The sequence below is a fragment of the Fundulus heteroclitus genome, unplaced genomic scaffold, assembly GCF_011125445.2.
Source record: "Fundulus heteroclitus isolate FHET01 unplaced genomic scaffold, MU-UCD_Fhet_4.1 scaffold_43, whole genome shotgun sequence".
NCBI lineage: Eukaryota > Metazoa > Chordata > Actinopteri > Cyprinodontiformes > Fundulidae > Fundulus > Fundulus heteroclitus.
This window is the reverse complement of record NW_023396846.1, coordinates 998,612-1,019,675: the sequence shown is the minus strand read 5'-3', so window position 1 is coordinate 1,019,675 and position 21,064 is coordinate 998,612. Positions and strand designations below refer to the sequence as shown.

The window sequence follows — 21,064 nt, the reverse complement described above, 5'->3', positions numbered from 1 at the left end:
GAGCACATCACCCCAGTTCTAAAGTCCTTACACTGGCTCCCTGTATCTCAGAGAATAGACTTTAAAATACTTCTGTTAGTCTATAAATCCCTAAATGGTTTAGCTCCTAAATACATCACAGACTTGTTATCAGTGTATCAGCCCTCCAGACCACTAAGGTCTTCTGGCTCCAGCCTTCTCTGCATACCTAAAACCAGAACCAAACAAGGAGAAGCAGCATTTAGTTCCTATGCTCCACTTATCTGGAACAAACTTCCAGAAAACTGTAAAAGTGCGGAAAGCCTTAGTTCTTTTAAATCAAGATTAAAAACACATCTGTTTAAAATTGCCTTTGACTGTTCTAGTTAAACAGTTTTACTGTTTTTAATGTTCTTTTTTTTGTTACTACATTCTATCCCTACTTGCTTTTATTCTATTTTCTATCTACATTTTATTATTTTGCTATATCTTAATCATGTAAAGCACTTTGTATTGTCTTGTACTGAATTGTGCTATATAAATAAATTTGCCTTGCCTTGCCTTGCCTTGTCTGGTTCTGTGAGGAGATGGTCTTCCTCCAGGAATCCATCCTCACTTCTCCAAATAATTAAGTTTGGCTCACCAAACGGGTCAGAACCACAATGACCAGAGAACTCTCTGTTTCATCCAGGAGGACATGACGCTCTACAGGGAACTGTGGAAATGGGCCAAAAGGAGCTTCACCTTCCAAAGTCCAGATATGAGGACAAAGCTGAGTGTTTGCTGAACACCAACAGGTCCGGTTCTGGATGGGATGGTGTGAAGAACATGATGGAGATGCAGCCAAAGAACCAGAACCACTCCTTGAATGGGATAATCAATCTGGACCTTTCTAACGTCTTCAATGTTCAACGAATCATTTTAATGTTCATTATTCTGACGAGGAGATGTTTGTTTTCCTAAACTTTGATTTGGACCCTGAACAGAACCGGTCCATTAATAAGTACATAGAGTTGGAACCTTTTCAAGGAGTCAAAGAAAGGAAAAGTCCTGGTCCAGATGGGACCCGAGGAAATGTGTGGAAAATGGTTCTTTGTAGCTAGCAGACATTTTTAGTTGGACCTTTCAGTCGGCTTTGCAGCAGAACCTGGTCCAGTTCAGAAGAAGAAGAAATCTTTATTTGAAGTTACAATTTTACATTACAGTGAAATCTGTCTTCTGCATTTAACCATCCCTTAGGGAGCAGCGGGCAGCTTCTCCAGAACCCAGGGAACCATCGGGGGTTAAGGGTGTTGCTCAGGTTTGCTCCAGGTTCTAGCAGCCTTATCAGAACCAAGAGTTCTGCTCTAACTACTGGACCACCACTCCCCCTCAGTAATTGTTCCCTGAGCTAAGATCTAAAGCTCAGAGACACTCGCTGTCTTCAGTCCAGAACCTCTCAGCTCTCTGGTTCTGAAGGCATTAGAAAAGCTGCTGAAGGAGGACCTGATGGAACCGGGTCAGGACAGTTTGGACCTCCTGCAGTTTGCTTCCAGGACGGGTCGAGGACTGGATGGTGAGACAGGGACACTTTGAAAGCTGCTCTGAAACATCTGGAGGAAGCAGAGGACCTTGTTGGTTCCCTTTTTATGGACTTCTCTTCTGCTTTTAATCCCACCCAGCTCCACATTTTAGCAGACAGCTTCCAGAACCTCTAGAACTTGGACTCTGTTCTGATCTGGTGGCTGATGGACTTTTTAACTCTGAGACTTTTTAACAGTGGTTTCTCCTCTGTTCTTTGTTTTCTACACTAATGATGGTCAAAGCCATGGCAGAGGCTGCTACATTATTGGACCTGCAGGAGGTTCTGTCCTTGTGTCCGTTCCCAGCAGTGATCCATCAGAACCGGGTCTCTTGGTGGAGGAAGGTGTCAGATGGAGCAGTTCCTCCTTTTTAAACATCAATGTGGTGAAAACTAAAGAGCTGTGAGTGATGTGAGGAAGAAGCCGACTGTCCTCCTCTGTTTTCAGGAAGAATGCGTCTGTTGAAGGAGTGAAGCTGGAGAAACACCTCTGGACCCAGACGGACAGAACCTCTGAAGCCCACATTGGTGCTGTGTGCAGAAAGCAGCGTGCACACAAAGCATCAAGCAGAAGCTGCAGCACTCTGACTGGGAGCTGCCTTGTTTTAATGTGGACCTGATCTGAATGAATCTGCTGGAAGGTTTTCTCTGAGCTGCCGGCACGGCTCACTTCCTGTTAAACACCAGAACCAGCTGCAGGCTGAAGATGTACAGCTAAACTACTGGATCATTCAGGACGCAGCTACACACTGCCACCATGGAGAAGCAGCCGCTTCCAGCAGCTCTCAGCGTTCTGCAGGAGAACCAGCAGATGAAGCTGGTGTTTAGTGAGTGTTGTTTTCTGTCCTGATGTCTTCCTGGCAGCTGCAAACCAAACTGCTCCTTGAAGAGAAGAAAGAAACTTTGAACCTTGAAGCTTCCAGGAAGTCCACTGCTGCTCCTGCTGCTGCCCCGCCCTCCTACCTGTCCCACCTCCATCACAGCTGAAGCTCCGCCTCCTTCCAGGTAGCAGCTCACCTGTGTCTCAGTGGTTCACATCTTGTTCTTCAGCACTTTGGACTGTCTGAACAAACTGTAAGTTTGCTTTGTTTCCTACCAGAACTTTGTCTTGAGGAACTTTCCTCTTTGTTTCTGCTCTCTGATGTCTGGAGAACATGTTCACTTCTGATTTCAGCACAAAGTTTCATCTCTGCTGTTTGAAGACTAATCTACAGGATTATTAGATTATTGATGAACTGGAACCAAACAGCATGATGAACAGCTGATGTTCAGATGTGATGTTTAGATGAGCAGAACTCTGTCGACCCAATCAGAGCTTCACGGCTCCAGATGATCCGTCTAAAATCTAAATGTCTGGGAGCTTAAAGACAGGAACGTCCTTCATGTTGAGTTAAAACCACCTTTTAACCTCCAACCAGAAACTCTGGACTCTAAGAAAAACATGTGATCTAAAGGTTCTGCTGCTGTTCTGCTAAAGTTACAAAGGTCCACTTGAAACCTGAACCGTCTCTTTAGAGGTTCTGCAGCTCCTTAAACTTTGTGGATCGTCTTAAAATGTGTTTCTGTCCCTTTAAGAACGATGGTTGGTTTGATAAATTCAGAGTGACTGAAGCAGAACTTCTGAGGTTCTGGTTCTGATATTTCTCCAGCCTGTTGTTTATGGCAGCTGTAAAATATCTGCTGTTACTGAGTTCTGATCATTTTAATGAGCAGAGAGAGAAACTGTGGCTAAAATCAATGATTCTGGAGGAACCGGGTCTCCTGGCTGAATGTTGCAGCTTATTTTAAACCCAGAAGTCCTTCCAGGAGTCCAGGATGCTGCTCTAGAACTTTCTGGATAAAACATCCTGATTAAATGACTAAAGTTTGGACCAGAACCCAAGAAATGAAGCAGTTCATCTAGAAGTGAATGTTGACCAGTGATGAATGGCTGAATGTAGAAATGAGTGAACAGCAGCAGAGCATCAGAACCAGTTAGTTCACTGTACTGGATCAGAGCTACTGGAACCTGTTGTGGTTCTGGATGTTTGGACCTTTAACAAAGGCTGACAGAAGTCCATCTACCATCTGTGGTAAACCCTGATTTAGTCTGTTTTCATCCTCATGTGCAGCTAGTTTCTAGTCTGAACATCAGAGACGGATCCAGGTCCAATCATCTGGTTCCACTTTATCTCTGTTGGACTTTGGGATTAAAAGCTGCTGACGCCTCAGAACCGAGTTCAGGGAAATAAACCATTTACTGCTCTTCCTATCTGATCCACTCTGGTTATTGTGACCTTTGACCTTTATGATCCTGCTTCAGGTGTCTCACTTTTTGCCTCCATTGTTTCAACCTCATGTTGTTTTTCTCCTGCTGCTCACAGGTCCAATAAAGCCCGGACTTCACTGTGGCTCCACTTCTCTGGCTCTGGCTCCATTTTGGTAAATGTGAGCAAATCTTCTTCTTCAGCACCAGCAGCTGATGTTTACACTGTGAATGTATTTTATATGGGGGGGTGTGCCGGGTCAGAGTCCATCTGGTTCTAACAACCAATCAGATTGCTGCTGACTCGACAGATTACAGCTCCTTAGATAACTCAGGAGGTCCAACAGTCAAAGGTCCGGTTTATTAATAGTCACATTAAAACCAGTAAAAGTGGGCCTGAGTCCTCAAGAGTTTATCCAAGCAAGGGGACCAAATATTCTACTGAAGAAATTAATAAATAAAAACATATGAACATGTCAGATGTGTCAACATAATCTGATCAAGAAAAAACATAAATGTTTATCAGAGATCTAATATTTCTACTTCTGAGTGGAGCAGATATGTAGATCTAAGCTTTTCTAGAGATTTGGAGCAGGAATCAAACTCTGGTCTCCCGTTAAAGTCAGACACAACAGCTTCCTGCTGCTTCCTGTGAGTCCTTTCAAAATAAAATGACATCAGTGTTAAAATGTGTTTGATTCAGTCAGATTATTAAATAGTTCAGCTTTGATGCAGCAGCTAATCCACTTGTAGAGTTTGATGATTGTGAAATAAAATAGTTGCTGATGTTCATTCAGAGAGAATCAGTGTCAGTGGATGAAATGTTGCTCTATGGCTCCATCTAGTGGACTGATAGTAGAAGTACAGCAGCTGATGGCAGCTTCCTCTGCCTCTCACTGCTGTCTGACTGCATTCAACTGACACTGATATGAAGCAGAGAAGAAGAGCCAATCAGAGGAGGAGCAGCTGATCTTTTTCCAGCACTAATGATGTAAAGGATGATCAGAGTTGATGTGCAGATGAATGATTTGTGTTTCCTCTGCAGGTGAAGGTAGAAAGTGTGTGTGAGCTGATGTGGATGTGAATTCAGCAGCATGGATCAGTGTGAGGACAGAGAGGAGGGAGTCCCTCCCTCTAAAACCACTCTGTGTGGGGAAGCTGAGAGCCAGAGCCACGCTCAGAGGTGAGATCAGCATCTCTAAGTGTCCAGAGCCCTTTTCACACAGCGTTCTCACTATATCAGGCCAGAAGAGACCAAGTGGTCCTGAAGCTGCTGCTGTTCCTCTTTGCTGCTTCATCCAGACTGAACAGAGCAGCTCAGCATGGTACCAGTGGGTTCTGACAAACAGCAAGTCAGTGTTGCACAACCAGCTGAGTGACACCAGCCTGTTGCTTAGAGCTCTGGGTTCCAGCAGGACACATCTGGAAAAACTCACCAACTTCCAGAACATTTCCTGGATCTTGATGACCAACATGTGTTCAACATTATTCATCCTAGAAAGAAGGACGGCTCAGATAAAATGATAGTTTATGATCTGTCTGGTTCTGTTGAGTCTCACAGCTCTCTGTTTTAGAATCAGTCATACTTAAAAAATGTTAAAACAAATTTCTTCAAATGCCTTAAAATCTGTTTTCTTTTCACAGCAATGTAAAGACACTGACACGTAAACATCAACCAGAACCAGAACCCAGCTGTGTGTCCTTTAAGAGCGACATGTCAAAGGGTCCTCCTATTAACTTCAAATCTCCTGGACCTCCATCCTCAGAGAGGTGAGCTGTATCTAACTGCTGTAACTGTGGAAACTGAGTCAGTCTGAAATGTTTTTATTCCAACATGTGTTTAACGTGAGCTCAGCTCTTTTTTCCACATTTCTATGTTCATATGTGAAGCGGTGTGTGTTGGATGTTCTCCAGAACCACAGCAGTGAAAGTGGAAAGAATGGATGTTGTTGGAGGCGTCCTGGATGCTGCTACATCATGTTTAACAGCTCTGATCTGTTTGCTTTTGGGCCTCATTGATTAGTCGCCATCATTAAACACTTTTCTCTGCTTAAAGTCAAAGATTTAGTTTGGACTGGAGCTCACTTTGATTGGTTCTCTTTGGTTCTTTAGAACCCGGTTCTATTCCTGTTCACCAGTAATGTTCCCTAAACGTAAAGCTGTTTCATTATGATACAAAACATATTCATTATATTTTTCTCTACAATGAAGTAACTAGTATTTAAACTATATTTTTATTGAGTTTGAAAAAAATAAACCATTTATTCCGTTGAAGAAACTCCACAATGTACTGTTATTGTTATGTTATTAAATGTACTAAATACACTTAGAAGTAAATATATATTACAGTGCTAATGTTATTTTCACACAAGTGATTAAAATGTATCCTTAATTTGAAATGTCCCATTAATTGTGTCAATGACAGATTTATCTGTAGTAGCAGCTGTGGAGCTGACAGCAATTCCACATGTTACAGTTTCTGCTGTTTGCTGGTTTGAAGTTAACGTTAAAGCATAATCCTGCTAAAAAAGTTATATCTCCAGCTATTTTACACATTAGAATCAAACTTTACACATTTAGCATATAATGCTGGTTATGATTCTCAGACATTCATCAGCCTTAGAAAATGCAAAGATTTTCCTCCAGACTCCCAGCGGTAGCTGGGGAGACCCAGCGGCATGGGCGGGCATTGGGGGGCCGTGCCCACCCACTAAGCCAGCCGTCACCGCCCTGGACTGGAAGCTGTCTTTTTTTTTTCTTTTCTTTTTTTAACCTCGGAGTGGCCATCAATCTATTAGTACTGTCTTTGATGTGTCAATCATACAATTCAACCAATTAAATCAACGACTGAAGGCAACATGCGAGCCAATCACAGCGTGAGAGGGGCGGATTCGTTGGGTCAGACATTCATGGCCTTCAGAGTCTCCATGGCTCAGCTCTGGTCACCGTCAGTGTCGGATGGATATTCACTCTGATTACCAAACAATTATAAGAAATGACAATGAAGCAAAGCAGAGCGAGCTGAAAGGAGCGCTATTAATTTCTGTTTGAAATGCCAGCACTGAAGTCCAAACTGGAGTAAACAGCTAGGAGGGTTAGCTACGACAGCTAGCAGCACCAGGAGCAGAACCAAGCAGGAAAACTGCTTAACTGAAGAAACTTGGGTTACTTGCAGGTAGAAGGGAACTCTGCTTTGTTCTGATCCCTATTCTCCTAGCTGCTGTAATTACAGAACCTTTTCTAGTATGAATTTTTATTTCAGTCAGTGTTCAGCCTAACAGCAGCGCTCATGTTTATCAGCGCGTAGCTTATGCTGGACTTTTGAGTCCAGACACAGCTCCACAGGTTATCTCACTGTTAGTTACCAGCCCAAACCAGCATAAAACCTGCCCAACTGAAAATAATAAAACAAGCCCAAATCTTAAACTCCATCATTTTAAAAGCACAGAACTATTAAACACATAAGAACATGCAATTGGGCCACAACTGCGCTGAAGCAAAGAAAAAAACTTTGCACAAAATGTACAATCAGACAACCAAATACCACACAAGATCACTTTAACAATCATGATATATCAACCGGAAAAAAAGAAAAAAACTTTTATCAATAGCTTCCCTACATGAGTAATAAATCAACTTTAATATAAACATTTCTCTGCAGTCATAAAATATTTTAAGTTGATCAGTAGAACTCAACCCCTCTAGGAGTGTTTACATTGACCAATACAATTTCATAGTGACACTTGATTGACCATTATTCTTTTCTTGTGGAGAAAATGGAGAAAACTGTCAGTTCTGACTAGTGGGCATCCAGCTGCTTCACTTCATTATTGATCAGGCGTCTAGAACAACCTCTATTCTGGACTCAGCAGTGGATCAGCTTTGGTTCCACCTCAGTACGTTACAAACACAACACCAAGACTTAATGAAGCTCCATCAGAACCTCCTTGATGGTCCGAGTGAAAAGGACTCAGGATTCTCCTCCATGTCAGAGCTCAACACTAATATCACCAAACTGTCCTCTCAGTCATTTCTAACCAACATGTTTGTCTCAGAAACAGCTCTTTCTGCTCTAGAAACAAGGCTGGACTTTATTCAGGAGGATCAATGATCAGGAACATGATGGACTGAATCGGTTCTGATGGGAACCATTTAGAACATCAAGTTTATGATCTGTCTGGTTCTGTTGTGTCTCATAGCTCTTTGTTTTATAATCAGTGATATATGAAAAAGTATTTAAAGTAAAATGCTACAAAATATGTTATAATAAGTTTTTTCCTGACAGGATTCCTAAAACACTGACACGTAAACATCAACCAGAACCAGAACCCAGTTGTGTTTCCTTTAAGAGCGACATGTCAAAGGGTCCTCCTATTAACTTCAAATCTCCTGGACCTGCATCCTCAGAGAGGTGAGCTGTATCTAACTGCTGTAACTGTGGAAACTGAGTCAGTGTGAAATGTTTTTATTCCAACATGTGTTTAACGTGAGCTCAGCTCTTTTTCCCACATTTCTATGTTCATATGTGAAGCGGTGTGTGTTGGATGTTCTCCAGAACCACAGCAGTGAAAGTGGAAAGAATGGATGTTGTTGGAGGCGTCCTGGATGCTGCTACATCATGTTTAACAGCTCTGATCTGTTTGCTTTTGGGCCTCATTGATTAGTCGCCATCATTAAACACTTTTCTCTGCTTAAAGTCAAAGATTTAGTTTGGACTGGAGCTCACTCTGATTGGTTCTGTTCCATGTTAATGAGCTAACTGGCCTGTTTAGTCCCTCTCCCATATTCATAGTGATTGAATCAAATCCAACATGGAACCAACTGGACTTTCTTTCTTTGTTCCTGAACCGTTTTGTCATCGTATCTGAAAGTCTTCCTCAGTTTTAGTGACTGAAGAGTTTCAGTTCTTCTCAGCTGGAGCTGGAACAATCACTCGGATCAGAACCAGAGACTTGGTGTTGTTCCCTCACAGGAGTTTAGAGCTGCAGCTGTTCTTCAGCTCTTAAATATCTCAATGGATTTATTACATTTCAGTTGAGCTTCAGACAAGTTAGCAGAACTGCAGCAACTCATTAAAATGGGTCCAGAAATGCTCTGGTCTAAATGCTTCTCTAGATTTTTCTTCAACAGCTTTATTGTTACTTTGGGAAACTAATAAAATCCTGATTTCACTGCAAGGAATCATGTTGTGATATTTTAGCCAATCACCACCCCTAGTATGGACCGGTCTCCTCAGTCGGGTCTGAGGTTCTGGAAATGACCCGTTACATTTCTTTAGGAGCCAAGAACAGAAACCCAGTTCCTCCCAGTGAGCTCTCAGATGTTCCAGTTCTATTTGCAGACAGAGGTTTGATCCGTTATCTCCAGAAATCAGCTGCCCTGTTCTGATGAAAACACCTTCATGTCTTCATGTCTGGAGTGTTGATGCTGATCAGGAGGTTCTGCTGCTTCCTGGCTCCATGTCAGACTAACAGTGAATCACATTTCCACGACCCGCTGCGAAATAGCTGGTAGAGCCAGTCTGACCCATCAAGACTTGGTTCCTGTGTGCGTTGTGAGAGCAGTTCAGCAGGGAAGGAAAGCTTCATCATGTGGTTGGTGGAACCAAGCTGAGCTGAAGTGGACCATCAGAGGTTCTGCTGGTTCTTGGTGGATCAGCAGGAACATTAAACATCTCCAACTACCTGGATCCTCTGGTTCTCTGCTCACATCCAGATGTCCTTCATGGACCTTTACCTTCTGATTGTCTCTGTGTGGACAGATATAATGTGAGCTCACTGGCTTCCAGGGACCTACAGGATCCATTTTAAAATACTCACCATCACATCCAGGACAGAACCTTACATGGTTACACAGCCACATATCTCAGACCTCCTCCAGGTCCACACCACCTCAGATCTAGTCATCAGAACCTGCTGGATGTCCCACACACTGTCCTGAAGACCTGTGTGGACAGAACCTTCACCTCCACTGTCTCCAAGCTCTGGGTCACTGTCCCCACCAGCATCAGATCTGCTGACAGTGTGGACAGTTTGAAGTCCCAGTTCAAGACCCACTTTTTAAAATGTCTACTGGGTGGTTCTGGTGGTTCTGGTCTTCATCCTTTTATCTCATCTTCCTCTTTTTAACTTATTTGTATTGTGTTCTTTTGATGCTCAGTTTTTCTGCTCTCTTGGTGATTTCATCTGTGAAAACTGTTGGATGCATATTTACTTCCTTCCTAAATGTTCTGGTTCCTCCACAGAGTGGACCAGCAGAACTCAGACGTTCCCAGAGGTCCGTCTGCCCGGCAGCATCAAACCCAGCTGGACTCCATATTTATGGTCTGTACATGTACAACAACTACTTTTCCATCGGTTCTGTTCAGTCGTCTCCATGCTGGACTTTGTGGACCAGTGGACCGTCAGTCTGTCCAACATGGTTCTGATGTTTGGATCCATGATCTCAGTCTGATGTGTCCTTCATATATTATTCTGTTCCAGCTGCTGGAGGACAACATTGTCACTTTTGTGAAGAAAGAGCTGAAGAAGATCCAGAAGGTTCTGAGTCCAGATGACCCAGACTGCTCAGAGAGTCAGAGAGATGATGAGGAGGTGTTGGAAGGTGAGGATGAAGAGCAGAGGAGGAGCAGCAGAGAGGCACTGATGAAGATCACTCTGAACTTCCTGAGGAGGATGAAGCAGGAGGAGCTGGCTGACCGTCTGGAGAGCAGTAAGAGGATTTCTACAAAGATTTAACCTGATGGATAAATCACACATTTACTGATGTCTGAAGAGATGGAATCACATTTATTCACATCATCTTCAGAAGATCATTTGGTTTCCTTCCTGATTTCACTTTTTCTGTTCTTTTAGAACAATCTGCTCCATTTTGTCAATATCAACTTAAATCTGGTCTGAAGGAGAAGTTCCAGTGTGTGTTTGAGGGGATCGCTAAAGCAGGAAGTCCAACCCTTCTGAACCAGATCTACACAGAGCTCTACATCACAGAGGGAGGGACTGGAGAGGTCAATGAGGAACATGAGGTCAGACAGATTGAAACAGCATCCAGGAAACCACACAGACCAGAAACAACCATCAGACAAGAAGACATCTTTAAAGTCCCACCTGGAAGAGATCAACCAATCAGAACAGTGATGACAAAGGGAGTGGCTGGCATTGGGAAAACAGTCTTAACCCAGAAGTTCACTCTGGACTGGGCTGAAGACAAAGCCCACCAGAACTTCCACTTCATATTTCCATTCACCTTCAGAGAGCTGAATGTGCTGAAAGAGAAAAAGTTCAGCTTGGTGGACCTTGTTCATCACTTTTTTACTGAAACTAAGGAAATCTGCAGCTTTGAACACTTCCAGGTTCTGTTCATCTTTGATGGTCTGGATGAGAGTCGACTTCCTCTGGACTTCCAGAACCAGGAGATCCTGACTGACGCTACAGAGTTCACCTCAGTGGATGTTCTGCTGACAAACCTCATCAGGGGGAAACTGCTTCCCTCTGCTCGCCTCTGGATAACCACACGACCTGCAGCAGCCAATCAGATCCCTCCTGAGTGTGTTGGCATGGTGACAGAGGTCAGAGGGTTCACTGACCCACAGAAGGAGGAGTACTTCAGGAAGAGATTCAGAGATGAGGAGCAGGCCAGGAGGATCATCTCCCACATGAAGACATCAAGAAGCCTCCACATCATGTGCCACATCCCAGTCTTCTGCTGGATCACTGCTACGGTTCTGGAGGACGTGTTGGAGACCAGAGAGGGAGGAGAGCTGCCCAGCACCCTGACTGAGATGTACATCCACTTCCTGGTGGTTCAGACCAAAGTGAAGAAGGTCAAGTATGATGGAGGAGCTGAAACAGATCCAGACTGGAGTCCAGAGAGCAGGAAGATGATTGAGTCTCTGGGAAAACTGGCTTTTGATCAGCTGCAGAAAGGAAACCTGATCTTCTATGAATCAGACCTGACAGAGTGTGGCATCGATATCAGAGCAGCCTCAGTGTACTCAGGAGTGTTCACACAGATCTTTAGAGAGGAGAGAGGGCTGTACCAGGACAAGGTGTTCTGCTTCATCCATCTGAGTGTTCAGGAGTTTCTGGCTGCTCTTCATGTTCATCGGACCTTCATCAATGCTGGTGTCAACCTGTTGGAAGAAACACAAACATCCAAGAAGTCCTCAGTTTCTAAAGACCCTAAACCAAAGTCTCTTCACCAGACAGCTGTTGATCAGGCCTTACAGAGTCCAAATGGACACCTGGACTTGTTCCTCCGGTTCCTCCTGGGACTTTCTCTGCAGACCAATCAGAGACTCCTACAAGGTCTGCTGACACAGACAGGAAGTAGCTCACAGACCAATCAGGAAACAGTTCAGTACATCAAGAAGAAGATCTGTGAGAATGTGTCTGCAGAGAAAAGCATCAATCTGTTCCACTGTCTGAATGAACTGCATGATAATTTTCTAGTGAATGGGATCCAATGGTCTCTGAGTTCAGGAAGTCTCTCCACAGATAAACTGTCTCCTGCTCAGTGGTCAGCTCTGGTCTTCATTTTAGTGTCATCAGCAGAAGAGCTGGATGTGTTTGACCTGAAGAAATACTCTGCTTCAGAGGAGGTTCTTCTGAGGCTGCTGCCAGTGGTTAAAGTTTCCAACAAAGCTCTGTAAGGACACAGATTGTTGCGGCTTTTATTTCTGATAGTGAGAAATCAGCTAATGAGGGAAATATTGATTCATGTTGCTTCAGTTTATTTATAATGAACCAGTTCACAATAAAAGACAACATGAAGATGTGTAAAATCAGACAGATCCATCAATCTTTCCAAGGAGAACATTAGTGACTGTAAAAAAAATCAACAATATCTCTGATGAATTGTTTAATAACAGATTTTTCTCCCTGTCTCCTCAGACTGAGTGGCTGTAATCTCTCAGAGAGAAGCTGTGAAGCTCTGTCCTCAGTTCTCAGCTCCCAGTCCTCCAGTCTCAGAGAACTGGACCTAAGTAACAACAACCTGCAGGATTCAGGAGGGAAGCTTCTCTCTGCTGGACTGGAGAGTCCAAACTGCAGACTGGAAACTCTCAGGTACAAAGTTCTCCATCTTGTTGAGACCAGATTTGAGTCAGAAATGTACATTTTATTGTTTTCTGTTTTAATGCATAAAGCCGTTGCTCTAAAGATTACCCAGAATACCTTTTAAAATCTAAATACAGTATTTATCAACATTGCCACAGCGATTGTCAGGTTTAAAGCACTTAAAACATTAATTAAACAACACACAGGGAAGAAAGACAACAGATATTAATTTTGCTCTCGAGAAGAGAAATGACAGAGATCTGCTCATTTACAAATCTTCCATCTCTCTGTAGCACACTCTTTCATCACCTCTCTTTTTATTTTTAATAGTGGAGGTCCCTAATTACAAAACACAGTTGCAGCACTAAGGAAGTAGGGGAACAATGACATCCAAGATAACACAGCATGATTTAATCACATCTTTTCCAGACACTTAATGCAGACCATTACCTACTCAGAGAACGGGTCACAAGTATCACAGAAAACTGGGCGCATCAGAGTTACACAAATTACTTGTATCATCAACACAACATGTTTCCTGTCTTTTGCAGGTCTCCTAGAATGGCAGAAGACTGTGAAGGTCACAAACAAACGATAAAGCTACAACACTAACTACCTCACATATATAATTCATTAAATATATGATGACAAACCCAATAAATCATTAACACAAGAAAAGAAATACAAAATATTCCCAACAGCGATATAAAAGGTTTTTCGCCCGACTCATCCCTGCAGTCAAAACAAAGGATGAAACTAAAATGTTCACTGCCTGCAGACACAGCTCCTTCTCTCTCTGGAAAGATGGCACATGTTAGTTTTAATTATCCATGAACCTCATCATCAATAAAATTCCGAGCCCCAGTATAGACAAGTTGAAAATAAGATAAAAATAATATCAAGCCACTGATATTAAAGACTAACTTCAGTTACTATAAGTTTTATATTTTTTAGGATTTTATTAACATTTTTTATCAGCAGACATGATATGTTACCTGAATGCAGAGAAGCCATTGCTCTGAGGATTATCCCAGACTCACATTGAATACGGTGCAGATCCGGTTGTCGCAAAGAACCCAAATAATTAAAGATCAACGTGTCGACTCACATCAGTTGCATATATTTGGGGATCTGGTTACAGAGGCCGTGCAGAGGTGCAAAAAACTCAGAGAGAAGGAAGTTTGACTGGACACCGCAGAGGGCCCCGGATAAAGCTCCTGAATTTCACAAGCTTAACAGGAAACATCGGACGCTAGACAGGATAAAGATCCATTGAATTTCAGAATAAAATTACTGCACCGACTTAACTAGCTTGGCTCCTGTAAATAAAGCAGCAACACAGAAACAGGAAGGCCATAGATATAGACTTTGTGTCTCTGTCTCTATCTATGTTAAGGAAGTTAGCTAAATTCATCTGCATTTACAATGCAGACTAACTTGGCCTTAGAACATTAGCTAAAATTACTGTATTGACGTTGTATCATTTTCTCAGATTTACCAAGTGGTCGGGTTGCTTCAACCTGCTCATTACACAGCCTTGTGTTCTGAAAGCAGCCCAGCTTACTGCAGGTTCTGCTACATGTTGCTGCCACTGAGAGACCTGATGTCTCCACCACCGTCATCATCAGCCATGGGAGCTGTTGACGGCCCTGCCACAAACATTTCTGTTATTTTTGAACATTTGGCAGCAAGTGCTTGAAAAGCAAGTTGTTGTTTTTATTCACACAGTTTTTCTGAGCCTCCTCACTTTTTCTCCATCTCAGCATCATAAATTGCACCTAAAGGTAGTTTATTTATAATAAACCAATTCACAACAAAAGGCAACATAAAGACATGTAAAATCAGGCAGATCCATCAATCTTTCCAAGGAGAACATTGGTGACTGTAAAGAAATCAACAATATTTCTGATGAATTGTTTAATAGCAGATTTTTCTCCCTGTCTCCTCAGACTGAGTGGCTGTAACCTCTCAGAGAGAAGCTGTGAAGCTCTGTCCTCAGTTCTCAGCTCCCAGTCCTCCAGTCTCAGAGAACTGGACCTGAGTAACAACAACCTGCAGGATTCAGGAGTGAAGCTTCTCTCTGCTGGACTGGAGAGTCCAAACTGCAGACTGGAAACTCTCAGGTACAAAGTTCTCTATCCTGTTGAAACCAGATTTCTGTCCATTACCTACTTAAAAGTTGATGGAAATATAAGTTTATTGACATTATTCATCATTCATTTTGACACTGTACAATATTTACAGCTTCTGTCCTACAATGTGAAATATTTACACACATATTTAACAATCTGTACAGCAATATATATTTTATCTGCAATGTACATAACACTACTGTATATTGTATATATTTTTGATTATCTCACATTTCGATATCAGTGCACTGCTTGGAGCTGACTTTAATCTCATTATACATGTGTGGAACAAGATGCACAATGACAATAATAAACATTTTGATTATGTTATATTATTCATCTACAGACCACCCATACATTACCTCAATGCAAAGAAGCTGAAGGGAACCGCCTGGGCCCCCACTACTAATGGGACCCACTGGTTACCCAGCCAATTAACAGAATCCCTGTATTATTTATGTATGTTTGAAATAAAATAATTAAGATTTACAATCAAAAATATAAACAAATTAACATAATGCTTTCTCAACTTCTGTTCCCCTTTTCATGTACTAAAATTAACCATTCTGTCTCAGCACATAAAAGATCCCAGAATGCAGTGTGCTGATTGAGCAGCAGGAGAGATCAGAACAGAGAAAGATGAAGCAAAGCTATCAAAGCAGAGCTGAAATCTGAAAAAGGAGATAAAAGAAAAAGCTGTTATTCTACCAAAATGGTCAGAAGCCAAGAAATCTGGGGCTGTTTTCTAAACAGCCCCGGATTTCATCAAGCAAGACCTTTTAGATTTGTGTTAAAAAGAAACATTAAGCCCCACAATGACATTTGATTTAAGTATTTAATTTAAAAACCATCAGATTAGTTTTTATTGTATTCCATATAGTCACTACCTGCTCCACCATAACCTGACAATGAGTCAAAATAAAAAGAAGACAGAAAAGATTATTTGTGCACAGGCAGCACCACGACTGCTCAACTACTCCCACAGCCAGGACCCAGAGTTTTTGAAGGTGAAGTTGCTTATAAGGGCTTGACTTTCTTACTCGGTGAAAATCTTTAATTTTTTTCCCAGTTTCCCACAATAAAGCAGAACATGAGTTGTAGATAGTTTGTCCTTTCCATGTCCCAGTTTCCTGGTCATCACGCCCAACAGAGTTGTCTCAGCACATCCCAAACACATGCAGGCCAGAGCCCAGAGTGACAGGGAAACTAGTGATGAGACAGCAAGAGAAGAGATGCAGTTAGTGGGGAAAATATAAGAGAAAAAGTTTAATAAATAGTTGAAGAAAGAGAGAACACTCTGTTGAGATGTCTCAAAGGCATTCTGCTGATTCTGCAAGTGTGAAATATGTGCTCACCATACACTGATAACACCATGGACCCAAACCATTGCTTTATTTTTTATCTCAACTTCAAATCTTGACTCCATCAATGAGATTAAAGCAATTTAAACACCAGAACAATGGTTCTACTGGGACCACCAGTTTATCTTTGGTATTTTAGGTCCAGTTTGAAGTTTGCTTAAAGACAGAACCATCTGCAGAGTTTGTTTAAATGTGTCAGATGTTATTTTATATTACCTACAGAACGAAATACTGTTTGATTTTTATTTTATATTTATTAAAACCAGCTGAGCAGCAGCTTGTTGAGCACTACGTTCTCATGTCAACATCATGTGTTGAATTGTGTGTCTGCAGCTTGTCAGGCTGTCTGGTCTCAGAGGAAGGCTGTGCTTCAATGATCTCTGCTCTGAGCTCCAACCCCTCCCATCTAAAAGAGTTGGACCTGAGCTACAATCATCCAGGAGACTCAGGAGTGAAGCTGCTGTCGGTTGGACTGAAGGATCCACGCTGGAGACTGGAAGCTCTTAGGTATGGAGGAAAAAAGGGTATAGAGGTACTTTATGACAAAGTTTGGCCTGAGTTATGACCCAAATCATAAATCAAAACCTCCTCAGTTAAATCCCACCCATCCCTCTCCAACCCCTCTTATCACTTTGTGGTTGGAGTTCTAAACAACAACTGACTTCCTAGAGTTCCTGAATAAGGAAACAGTGGAGTGATGAAGTTCAAGCACTTTTATTAAGAGATCACATAGATGGAAAGTAATCGCACCCCACGGTCCTGCTGCAGTCTGTGTCTGTCTGTTTTTGCTCCTTCTCGCTTTTGGCTCTTCCTAATACTTGATAGTGGCCTTGGCATGAGACAAAACAAAGACAGTCTATCCTAGAAAATTAACATCCCACACAGCTGCTATACCACATTTGGCCTTGCAATCAGCGGGCCCGTGCTCACATGTCCAAGTGGCATGAGGCCACAGTGACTTCAGAATAATTTTCACACCACACACTTGCAGTCAAAATGATTACATAGTTTATCTAAATAAGTGTAAAGGTTAATTAGGAATAGTTTACTGCAGTGTCCCACAGTGGGAAGATTCAATATGAGCCTGGCAGGCTCAGCATAATGGATATTAATGGATTAGTGGATATTAATAATTATCAATTAAGTAGGCACACTACTACTTTGTTAATCAAGAGAAAAGAAAAGATGCATCTTTGTTTTCTTAAGTTATTTAATTCAAAGGCGAGAAGCGTTTGAATGTCTCTGTCACCTAACGCAGTCAGGAATTAGAGTGAAGAAAGTAGGAACACACTAAACTTTTATACATTCTGGTTTAACAAAGAACGTGGGAGTAATCTTCAGAAGAGTGCAGCCACTGGTACGATCAGTTCCTATCTAACTCAACTGCTCTCTGTCCTTGGATGTGGAAACACAATAATAAATCTGTAAGCATTTTCCACAACAATCCTTTTGTCTGATTATGAAATCATCACATAATAAATAAAGAACATTTTCAAGACATTGTGAGCCTGTAATAGTCAGAAATAGAAAATTGTGTAAAAAGTACGTAAGCAAAGCAAAACTGAAATAATAATTAGAAAAATAGTTAAAGGAAACTTCATTTAAAAAACTAAAATGCTGAACATCAGTATTAAAGGAAAAGTCCGGTCAAACTCAGAATTCAAACTGCTGAAAGTATTTTAAATATAAAATTATTAGATACTATTCAATAAATTATAAGTTTTTTTATTAAGAGCAATTTGTATTTGAATGTGTTTTACTGGAGTTATCCATGTGTGTCGAAGAACAGTACTGCACCTCCCAGTTTGTGACGTCTAACCGTGGGATCGGCTGTTGAGCAAGTCCCAAGGCTCTCTTTCTTGTGTGTCACTGCACAATATTATCCAAGATTGCGACGACCAGTGCGGCAGAGAGTGATGGATTAATTAGCGACAGTGATGGGAGTTCCATGGATTTATCATCATCATCTGATAGCGATTTGGAATATATAGACGACTTTCTTGATAGTAACCTGACTTTTGACGAAATACAACCATACCAGTTTGAGCCAAGGAGACCAAAAAGGGACGATGTGAGTTGAATTTGTCTGCTGCGTCAGTCGTCTCCTTTTTTTTGTGTTATTCTTCTCAGGTTGTTCTTCTTGCCGATGAAATATCTCAGAGTCAATATCAATTAAATTTAGGGCTGTCAGTTTTAATGCGTTAACTTTGTTAGACCATAACAGCGCCTTTTTGTAATGCGCGTTAACCACATTAATGCTATTTTCCCCGCAACATCCTCCGGACTATGTTTTTCTTTACTTTCGGAGCCTTCAGTTATTCAAAAAATGCTAGAGAATAGTACAACATAACTGTGCTCACTGTTGCGAAAGCCACTTATTTTATGTGACTTTAGTCTTTTTTTTTCTAAAGACGCTGTAAATTTACTCTGCTCCTTTGTCAGGATGAGCTCCAGTGCGTTATGAGGCGGAGGGATATTTCAGCGTCACTTAGTTTAGAGCCCGAACAAGTGACTTCCCATTCACAAACAACCTCAGAAAACTGCAACTCGCAGCTCATGAAATTTACAAGCGACTTTAGAAAAAAGAAGACCAAAGTCGCATAAAATAAGTGGGCTTCGCAAAAGTGAGCATTCTATGGAAGTGTGTCATATCACTCCGCCCCTCTGGTCGGGTACACAAATGTCCCAGCAAAATCTACATCATAAAAAAGAAAAACGATGGCGAGTAGGCAATCCAACAAAAGAGCCCGTGGTAGATCATGAATTGGAAAGGTTAAAAAACTAATGTTTTCTTTTCACTTTTACCCGATGTATTGGGACATCCAACTGCCATGCAGGTGGACATTGTTGTTTTAACAATAGCTCAAGCTAATTTCAATGGTGAAGTCCCCTGAAAATCCGAAATAATTGTTGTTGTAGAGTGCAGTGCCTTACCGCAACATTACGTCACAGGATGTGATGTCGGGCCATTATTGCCCATATTTGGGCAATAATGGCTGCCCCCATACACAGTGATCGAGACGACAATTTATGCTTTTATTTTCTTATTGATTAACGCTAAATTCATTAAATCAGCACAAACATATTAGTTTTAGGTATAGATAATGATCCACTGATTTTTCCTTGTTGACCGGACTTCTTTAAAATGAAGCCAAACTTTCGATCGCTTTACCCGATGGGGCGGCATTATTTTTGTTTTGCTTTTCTAGATGGTTTTTGATTTCCATCCCTACACGACTTGTTTTTAATCAAGAGAAAAATCATGATTTCAGATTTGCTGTTCATTAGCTCAAATATAAAACGGCATACATGCTTTAAAAATATTAACATTAGCTCTACTCTGACAGCATGGTGGGAGTTTCTTAAAATGACAAAGTCATCCCTCATCCCATGCAGTCGTACACCCATTTGGAATAATCCTGACATCCTACAAAATAACAATATGATAAACTTTACATACTGGAAGAATAAAGGTATTTAATACCTGGAACATTTACTTGACTGGTCCATGCCGTCTCCCGGTGCGGGTTTCGCCTGGGGGGAGGGGTTCTGGATGGCTCGTGCGGGCGTGCTAGCCAGCGTCCGCCATTTTATTTTATTTTATGTTATTTTAATAAATAAAATAAGGCTAGAAGCATTTAAGTGTCTCTGCCCCGTAACAGTCAGGAATCAGAGTGAAGAGAAAAAGGACACACTAAACTTTTATACAAACAAAGAAAGTGGGAGTAATCTTCAGAGGAGTGCAGCCTGTAGTACGATCCAGTTCCTATTTAACTAAACTCCTCTTTTTGGTCCTTGGATATGGAAACACAGTAAATCTGTAAGCATGTGAGCTTCTTTCACATGGGAAAGTTATGCAGGTGCATCCAGGCTACATATGATCAGAGTTACATACATCAATAAACTTTTCCACAACAGTCTGTTCCCCCAGAAATAATGGAAAGCAGTGGGCTGACTTTGTGCAAGATTGGAGCAGAAAAACTTAAAAATACAAAGATCAGTAATCATAATCTGAAGGACCTGTAAATTAAAATAGCTGCTATACATGAGTGGTGTTCTGAAGTCAGGACTGTGGTGCAGTTTCAAAGCTCACCACAAGGGGGCGTTTTGTTTCTGTAAGCAGTGAGGATCTTTACAAGCTTAGTTTTGGAAGCAGTCTTTGTGGTATTTCCTGACCGTGTGTGTTCTTAAGACCACTGGGTTTTGTTTATTGTCCAATCAGAATAATTTGTTAAGCAGGTCTGTTGTTCTGGAACTTTTCTGTCAGCTCATTTTAGCTGACAGCAGATATGGCTAACTAAGCTAAATTTTCCCTTCAGTTGATGATTCTGATCATGTTTAGTTGCCGTGTTTGCTTGATCTCCACATTATCAGTGATTTAAGCACAAGATTTGTTCCCAGATCTAGTTTGGGCGACAAATAAAAGCCTGTTAGGTTTACTAGACAGCATGTGGCTGTAATGATTTGTTGTGATAACATCATATTTGTGTTTTTATTTGTTTATTATTTTTTGTGTCTTTATTAGTTTATTATAGTTTGTAGAACCACACACATACAGAGACCTAAATCTGCTTATTAAAGAAAGCAGAAAGCATCACTTGGCCTGGTCATTGGATCTGGGGTCATCCAGGCATTTAACCAGAGCCCACCCTGATCACCACCATAGTGAGCCAGACATTAATTTTAGAAATCATCATTACAAGTGGAGCAGAGGATACAGATTTTGGCAGTGTAAAAATGAACTAAGAAAC

At 41.5% G+C, this 21,064-nt stretch overlaps 1 protein-coding gene and 1 long non-coding RNA gene across 2 annotated transcripts in view; both read left to right on the top strand.

The window, feature by feature from the left end:
* The window catches only part of LOC118560415 (NACHT, LRR and PYD domains-containing protein 3-like), a 123,510-nt gene that overhangs the window by 90,056 nt on the left and 12,390 nt on the right, over nt 1-21,064 (top strand). Inside the window, exon 8 of the mRNA XM_036131401.1 lies at nt 16,647-16,820. Within this exon, the coding sequence (XP_035987294.1) occupies nt 16,647-16,820 (174 nt within the window). The remainder of the gene's footprint in view (nt 1-16,646; nt 16,821-21,064) is intronic.
* LOC118560473 lies at nt 2,568-4,852 on the top strand. The gene is made up of 3 exons (XR_004929378.1): nt 2,568-2,593; nt 3,883-3,946; nt 4,810-4,852. It is a non-coding gene; the product is annotated as an uncharacterized LOC118560473 (long non-coding RNA).